General features: G+C 37.4%; 1 protein-coding gene across 1 annotated transcript in view; it reads right to left on the bottom strand.

Moving 5' to 3' along the window:
- Window positions 1-1,629: 1,629 nt before the first annotated feature.
- Window positions 1,630-9,156, bottom strand: part of Gc (GC vitamin D binding protein) — a 38,732-nt gene continuing 31,205 nt past the window's right edge. Inside the window, exons 12-13 of the mRNA XM_008829251.3 lie at window positions 6,357-6,416; window positions 1,630-1,799 (exon numbers count right to left, since the gene is read on the bottom strand). Of these exons, the coding sequence (XP_008827473.1) occupies window positions 6,381-6,416 (36 nt within the window). The 3' untranslated portion in view covers window positions 1,630-1,799; window positions 6,357-6,380. The remainder of the gene's footprint in view (window positions 1,800-6,356; window positions 6,417-9,156) is intronic.

Below are 9,156 nucleotides of genomic sequence, written 5' to 3'. Positions count from 1 at the left end.
CTGGTTAACCTACCAAGAGTCTCATGCTTGAAAGAGACTGTCTCTGCCCCTCCCAGCAGCCATCTGCTGTCAAAAGTTCCTTAGGTTGGGTTGGAGCTTCTTAAACACTTTCTCATGTCTATGCTGTGATTTTTTTTTTCTGGTTTGAACTTGTATGGGATTTGTACATGTCCTCGCCATTGCTGTGAGTTCATATGTGTAACTGACCAGGTGTCTGGAAGATTCTTTTTCCTTGTGGTCATCCTCCCCCTTATGTCCTTACAATCTGTCTACCTCTTCTTCTGCAATGATCTCTAAGCCTTGGGAGGCAGAAGTTTGAAATAGGTGTGCTATTCAGGGACAAGCACTCTGCAGTCTCTTGTTTTCTGTATGTTGGCCAGTTGTAGATTTCTATGTTAATCACAATCTGTTGCATAAGAAAATGTTTGGTGAGAGTTGAGAGATGCAATGTGTAAGAACATCACCCACAGGGTGTAAGAATAAGTTGCTAAGATTCAGTTTAATACAATAACTATTTAGTAGAAAACCAATATTAGGTTCTCCCCTAGGTTCTGTGATCAGTCTAGCCCCTAGTTTCTAAGCCTGATATGTCAGGTATGGGCTCCATTCTAGGAAGTGGACCTTAAATCCAATTAAAGGGTGGTTGATTACTCCCATAATATTTGTGCCACTATTGCATGGATGGGAATGTCTTTCTAGGTCAGTTGTTACTATAGTTCACAGGATTCACAGCTGGATATGGTTGATGATTATTTTTTTCCTTCCAGTAGTGTGCATAGTGCCTTTCAGCACTATGAACATTAAGTAAGGCTTAAAAAAACCAAAACAAAACTCCTGTTGCAGTTAAAATCATAAAAAGGGAAAGCACTGATTGTGCTTAACTTGTTACTGATTGTATTTTCCATAAAATACACTTCATTTTTACTGTAGGATTGTATCTTCCATTAGATGAATTCAAATTCCCTGGTGCAATTAACTCTACGTGTAGAAGGTTTTCTTCAACTTAAATTAGTTTTAGAGATATATTTATTCTGAACATATGTCTGTCTTCTAAAGTAGAATATAGAATTAGAGTACCTTAATTTTCTTTGAGCAAAGACACATGTAGAAATTCATGTATATTTTAAGTACATGGTAATTTGAGTTAAAGTGAAAATTTGTGATGTTCTAGAACTTATCTTGCTAAATTACTCTTAGGAGTCTTTAGAAGAATGAAAAACCAAATCAAAAATAAAAAAATTCTCAAGTCTCCCCTCTCCATTCATACTGTGAAGATTTCCATTTGCAAGGCAGAGGATCCTACACAATCAATGCCTGCTTCTTGCTGCTGAAAGTGAGAGAGGCGTCCCAGGAGGTGTTTTATTTTGCTTTTAAGAATTTAGCTATCCCAGGCTATGTGTACTAGAGGGAAGGCTAACTTTTCCTTAATGGTACCTACAAAGTCTGAAAAGTACTCAGGGAATGGCGTTTAGTCCCTTGGAAATTGTAGGGTTAATACTTAGTGTTCGAGTCTTTTAAAGAGAAATGGCAGAGCTCCAGAAGAAAGCCTGGCTTCTGTGGTTAAGATTGCCTGGTGCTTTTGTGAATTTCAGGAACAGCTTTGAAGAGCAACATCATTCTCAGTTACACTTATGGTTTGCAATATATTTCAATTTAATTTTTATAATTCATCACACTTATTATATGAAGACACTGTAGTCAGGAAAAATTGGAATTATTTTGGTGATCTTCCTGGAAACTGTGGTTTTGCTTAGATTTGGCTATCAGTGGCTATGTTCCAGGTGGTTCCAGCTCTAGGTCTGTAAGAACAATGGAAATGAATTATTAGAGAAATAGTCAGATGCATATAGGGTCAAATTGTTTTTGTGCTTATCGTAAAAAAGACATGTCTAGAATGAGCCATATGTCCAGTATAGTCCATCTCTTGGGTTCAGAATTTAAAAGTAAAAATTCCTCACTGCCAAAGGCAAAAAGTCATCCCTATTGATATATCAAGGTACACAGTACATGATCCTCTGTTATTTTTTCTCTTGATATTCATGATCTATATGACTGTCTATCTAGAAAGATAACACTATCAGAGTAAAAGAGAATCAATAGTAAAAGAGCTTTTGATGTGGTTTGGATGTTGACTCTCTCTCAAGGGGCTCCTGTGTTAAAGGCTTCATCCTCAAGGTGGTACTATTGGGAGGGGTGGTGCCTTTGGTGGCATCCAGTCGGGCTCTTAGATCACTGAGGGCGTATGTGTCCTTGAGGAGTGTGACTCAAGAGACTTCCTCTTCCTTTCTTTCCTTTTGCTTCCTGGCCTTGAGGTGAGCAGCATGTTCTGTCATGTGTTCTCCAGCCCTGCCATCTGGCACCACTCGCATTGAAGCCTAAAAGCAGTGGGACCACATGAACATTATGGAATATAACACCTCAAACTGTGAGACAAAATTAACCTTTTCCCTTAACAAGTTATTTATCTCAGATATTTTGTCACAGTTTTGGAAATTGGAAAAATATAGTCCCTGGTCATGGAACTGAAAAGAGCTCAGCAGTTTTTATTTCAGTAAGACATTGATGAGTATAAGGGTTTTTTTTTTGTTTATTTGTTTGCTGTTGGTTTTTGTAAATAAAATTATTTTGTGTGTTTTAATATAGCAAAATGCATTTGCCCTTATTTTTTTTCTTTTCTAATAGAATCAGAAACAACTTCATCTGCCTTTATTTTCAGGGGATTTATGCCTGGGGTGAGGATGGGGTGGAAGACACGGATATGTTCCTCTCTCCTTTAACTTCACTTTACGTCTCCCTCACAGAAAGCTGTCTGTGCATTCTAGTATCTAAAATATTTTTCACCCAACTTGATCCTACATGGTAAGGAAATGCCTTGACATGACAATTCAGGGGATGCTAAAGTGTTTTCTAAAGAAGAAAGGAGAAAAAGGCCTGGCTTTGTAAGATTAAGAAAGTAATTCTCTCTCCAATAGAGTGTCAGTTTGGGGGCTTGAAGGCTTGCTCAGGAGGTTAAATGTAAAGATGACAACTTCAGTTGATGATAAAGTGAGACATAGAATGAAACTGTGGATTGTGTAAAACGTGAATCAGAGGTATAACTAAGGCTCAGAACACCTGGAGACAAAAGCTGTCATCTTCTGTTTAAATCTCCAGTTAGAGAGCAGTGAACTTTCACTGAAAAAATAAATACATGACCAGCTAAAGTTGCCATAACAGTGTTCAGTGTCAACAATCACAAATGAAAATTAATATCTTCCCATTTAAAATACAATGAAAAGACTAATCTGTTTGGGAGAAAATACTCAGCATTTAGTCAGGAATCATTAAATGAACACCCGGGAGCAGAGCAGCTCATGATGGGAACCCAGTTATCTTGGAGCAATATTCCTGTTAATTGAATGACTTCAGGGTTGTTCAATAATGCTGCAGAAGTCTCCCTGGGGCCCAAGAACTACTGGAGCCCAAGAAGCAGTCTACTTGAAATTTAGTGGAAAAGCTTAGGTTGCAGTGTCAAGAGTTCAGGTTTCAAGTGCTCCAATCCTGTAACCTTGTGAGTTAGGCAGAATTTCCCTTTTCAGAGGCACATAGCCATCTGGATATAATTAGATGTTATAGTTCTTCATTTCAGGGTATGATTATGACTAAAATATGTGGCTAAAATAAATTGGATTCAAAAGATAAATGCATTTTGTTGAAATTTATGGATGAAATATGTAAGTTATTTTTGGGTTTCTATTCAGATGGTCAAAATGTGTTTCAATGGCCAAACAATTGAGTGGTATGGAAATTAAAGGATTAATTTAAAGTCAGAGAAAATATTGGCTAAGTGAAATGACACAGAAATTCTGTAGGAGATAAACACAATGACTATCATTCAGAATAATCAATAATATTTTAGAATCTTCATTGATGTGTTATTGTGTTAAAATTGAGTTTATCTCAATTTAGTTAGCATTAAAATATTCCTGAAAGTTATTATGTTAAGAAGAAATCTCTTGAAATATGCTAATTTAGTGTTGTTTGTTTTCTTTAAAAATTGTTTTCATTTGCACTTATTTATTTATTCATTTATTTATTTTGTGTGAGTGGACATGGCATGTGTGTGAAGGTCAGAAGCACAGGAGTCTCTGTGCTTGCTATGTTGATTCTTGGGATCAAACTCAGGTCGTCAGGCTTAAGAGCAAGTGCCTTTCCTTGCTGAACTGTCCTGTCTACCCTACTTTGCTTTCTGAGGCTTTCCTGAGGCGCTATCTCCTGAAGATAACACAGCCCAGTGAAAGACAAATCCAGGCAGAAATGATCATATAGCTTCCTAAACCTTGATCCTTAATTAAAACTTAAGCTGCCTTCAAGGGTAGCCTATAACAGCCTGATTGTACTTAGATTTTAAATCTATATAGTTATTATATATGGATTATATGTGATTAAAGAGAAATTGAATTCACTTAAATGGGGGTGAAGATAATTTAGCAGCAACAGTACAGATATAATTTTAACTCTAGAAAACATACCACAAATAACTTGTATTTTGATTTCTATTCTCTATAATTTAAGGAATTGCTCTTATGATATTATATATTCTTTGGAAGACATATACTGGTAAGGAAATATTCTTAGTTTAGATTCAGACTTTTAATAGCAGAAATAGCAGTGCCAACAGTTATTTTAGTATTACTGCTAATGTTTATTTTACTATGTTTCAGTGGCTATTTTATAATGGTATTCAATTGTTAGAGGTAGATACTGAACATTTTCATTTCTAAGGGATTTTGAGGTATAGGGAACATGGATAACTGGCTCAAGTTCACAAGAATAGATAACTGGGATGGGGGTGTTAATCCAGATTGGGTGGTTCTAGAAATGAATTTCCTTGACTATCTCCTTTGCACCATTTTCCAGTGTGTGTGTTTGTGTAGTGTGTATGTGTGTTTTTTGTTTCAGAACATTCAAGTAATTGATAGCTGAAAAGCTTAATAGAGTGAACGATTCAGTTCCATTTGTCCACGGGTTGGGGTGTATTTGTTTCCACATCATTTTGAACGATGTTTTCAGTAAGCAAAATACAAACTGATAATATTGGATAACCTCAGTCAAATAAGATATAAGGTAAAACCTGTTGTGTCTTAGATGTAAAACATCAGCCTGCCACACACAAAAGACTCATGTATAGAAGGCTTTGTTGCTTGCTGGTGTTTGTTGCTGTTGAGAGGCGGTTCAATCATGAGAGCACTAACTTCACCAATGTGTTAAACCACCAATGAGTTCATAGCTGAATGTGACATCAAGAGGTAGGTGGTTGATGGAGGAAGTGGATGACTGAGGATGTGCTTTTGAGGGGCAGGCCTTGTTTTTGGCCCTTTTCTGGTTCTCTCTACTCTATGAATGTAACATGTTCTCTAACATGTCCTGTTGCATAAGAACTACAGGCTATTCTTCCATGACCTGAAACCTCAGAAGTCAGGAGCCAAGTAAACAGTGAACTATTTCTCCACAGTGATGAGGCGGATGACTAACAGAAGCCCAAATCACCATTTATATCAGTTTAGAACCTCAGATGTAATAGTTTTTTAAAATTAATGCAATTGAATTGGAAAAATATTTTGGTTGAAATGTGCAGAGTTGAGATCACTTTCAGTCTAACTTGTGGGGTTATGTCTAAAGTTTTATACTCTGAGTATCTTAAGCATTTTTATTTTGTTATTTTTATATTTTTTATTTTATATTTATGAGTGTTTTGCCTGTATGTATGTTTGTGTACCATATGCATGCCTGTGTTTATGGGGACCCAAATGGATTCCCTGGAACTGGAGTTACAGATGATTATTAGCCACCATGTGGGTGCTGTGAACACAACCTAGGTCTTCTGCAGGAGCAACCAGTGTTCTTAACCACTGAGCCATCTCTCCAGTCCTTTCAAGCATTTTTAAATGATTGAAAGTGTAATCTTACAAAGAAGGCAGGTCAAAGTACTTCAGCAGTGGCATTTTACATGAAGAACACTTCTTCCTGATAAGAACCCTTCTGTGGGGCTGGGAGATGACTCAGAGGTTAAGAGCCCTTTTCCTATTGAAATGCACCAGGTTCCCTTAAATGATTTTTGGGGTATTATTCTAGAGGTGGATAGAAACACTAGGCTGGGGGAATCTGTAAATCTAGAATTAGTCTTAAATATGACAGAATTGTCCATGCACATCTGTAAATTCTTAAACTTTTCTCAAAGCTTGATACTGTCAAATGAAAAAAATGAATGGCTGACAAATAGGATAAACTGTATAAAGTTTCCTTCCTGTGCTATGTTTTGTAAAACACGGTATAAAATTCTGGATTCTTTGGTGATTTATTTGAAATGTACTTACCTAAGCTGGTACATATGCAGCACATCAGGACTGTAGGATATTTTTCATTTCAGCCTCAATCTGATAATGAAAACAGAATTGTCTGCAATTTATGAGGCACTTGTAGCTTCTAGAACATGCTGAAGGTACACAATATTTTTGAGACCTTGCTCAGAGGATATGATTCTTGCAAAATGAAACTTTTCATTGTAAATTTTATTGTCCGTGATCTATATTTGCTTAGCTTTACATGGCTGTCTCTGATAGTTTACACTCTGATAGAATGACAATAGAATTTAATCAGCACTAATTACCAAGTGCACCCAGAACGTTATAAGCTAATAGAGAATCTTGGCTTTTACACATAGAAGACTAAATCTGTACTCAACCCTGAAGCCTGATGAAGGATTTAGGAGTCAGGCTTAGTCATTATGTGCCCTCTATTTGAGTTAAGGGCAAGTTTAATATGTTTGGAAGACAGCAAACAGTTCAGAAGGACGTCAGAAAGAGGCACAAGAAATCATGACAGGAGGTCTGGTTGGAGAGGAAATCTAGGATCAAATTCTCTTGATTAAAAAAATAAATAAAATGCACATGAGAGCACCACTAAATGAATTTGGTGCCACACACACATACACACACATAATGCATGTATGTTTATCTAACAATAATAATAAAAGAACGGGACAAATTGTAAGGGGGGCACATGGGAGGAGTTGGAGGGCAGGGGTGAAAGCAATGCACATACTATACTCGTGCATGAAATTCTCAAAAAATTTCTAGGGCAGTTGGTACAAATTAATTACACAATTACATTTTTGAAATTCAGACTTGGCTGGGCATGGTGGCATACACCTTTAGTCCCAGCACTCCCTGAGGCCTATCCAGGAGATCCACCTCATGAAACTAGGAAGGAGAGCACTGAAGGAGAGAGGGAGGCTCCAAGGAGGGTGGAGGAGTCAGAATTGGCAGGATTTGCAATTTGATTTGAACATACCCGAGAAATTAAGTATCATTAAGTTTTCACTGAAGGCAACAGGTAAATAAATGACACTGATAGTCAATAAATTTGGGAAACACAGAGGTATTAGGTGGCAGATTTTGATCACACTGACTGTAAATTTATTGTGGTATAAGCATTCATGTAATGAGACGAGGTCTCCCCCATAGACAGTTGTATAAAAGGCTGGTGCTGAGGGCTGAGGTATTGGCTGCACAAATATTTGGACATTATTAAAAGCATGCGCATAGACATAGAAGGGATCACTCAGGACAGGACTGTGGCATGGACTTGAAGAAGATCAAAGAGGAAACTCTGAAATGTAAAGAATGGGCAGAGGAGGAAGAAAATATGAAAGAACACAAGAGAAGGAGATCATAAGACAAAGGCAGGAGTGGTAACACAGATGCTGTAGACATTGTTTTAAGGAGCCAGAGAGAACTCAGTCAGTAGAGTGCCAGCCACACAAGCGCAAGGACTTGAGTTTGATCCCAGAACCTGTGGGTGTGGTGGCACACATACAATTCCAGCACTGGGGAGCCAGAGACAGGAGGATACCTGGGGCTTGTTAGCCAGCCAGCCTAGCTTAATCACAAGCCGTTTCCAATGAGAGACCCTGTCTCAAAAAAATAAGGTAGATGGCTTCTAAGGAAGGACAGTTGAGGTTGACTTCTGGCCTCTACATGTAGACACACACATATACACACATGTATGTGTGTCCATACACATGTGCACCCGAGCACATGTATGAGCATATGCACATGTACACACAAAAAAATGTTTCAAGAAGGAAATAGTTGTGGGTGTCAAGTTTCTCACAGAGAATGCTGATAAGGACTAAAAAATAAAGTTTAGCAAGGCTGATGGTGTAACTATGTTGATGTGGTATGGTCCCACCAGAAGCCAGATGCAAAGAGTTGAGTAATGTAGAGAAAGTGTGAGGAATCAGATGAAATACTGTTCTGTCAAGAATACAGTAAGTGAGAAGAGAAAGAAAAGTAGCTATAGAGGTGTTTCAAGTACCATATTGTGTTTTCTGTAAGGAAAAACAACTTTAGTATTAAGTTGGACAGGGTCAGGATAAAGGAAATGGTACAATGAAAGAAAAGACACTAGGGAGTGGAGACTGATTCAAGGAAGGGAAACAGATGGATACTATCAACCTTGTACAATTTTGCTACTAATATTTTAGCAACAATAATTTTGGGTTTTCAGTCAATAGCATGTTTTTGGTATCAAACTTGGCTTTTGTCATGATTAGCTAAATTAGAGCTGAAATCCATAACCAGGACACAGAGAAAAGAAGCAACAGTCCAATGAAGAACAAACTTATTTTTTCTGAAAATGATATAACCTCCGTATCATTCAGTCCATCTATAAGAGGGAAATTACAAAGGCTTTTGATATATACAACTATTTTAGATTGTTCTATAAATTTATACATCTAGAGCTACTGATATTCTGTTTAACATTTCCTAATATCTTTGCTGAGAAACAATGCCCTTAAGTGCATATGCCATTTTAAGTATGACTTGTGGGGAGGGGGTAGGGAGAATAATATATCGCTGAATTTGTCAGTCTAACTTCCACTACAATTTTCAGTGTTTCTGTTTTGAGAATTTAGTGCCCAGTTCCAGCAATAATAGTTTTCTGTCTACATGAGGCCATCATATTTGGCTGAATTATTCTTTGTTGGGACGTCTGAGAGGAAGCACGGTAATAAGTTCTCAGAAAAGTGCCTAGAGATATCTTGCCTTAATTAGGCTGAAGAGAGAAAAAGTATTTCAAGTCTGATTTCTCCCCCTCCTCCTCCCCCTCCCC

This window comes from Nannospalax galili, unplaced genomic scaffold, assembly GCF_000622305.1.
Source record: "Nannospalax galili isolate Female #2095 unplaced genomic scaffold, S.galili_v1.0 scaffold50, whole genome shotgun sequence".
NCBI lineage: Eukaryota > Metazoa > Chordata > Mammalia > Rodentia > Spalacidae > Nannospalax > Nannospalax galili.
The sequence above is the reverse complement of the archived record's forward strand: the minus strand, read 5'-3'. Positions and strand labels throughout refer to the sequence as shown.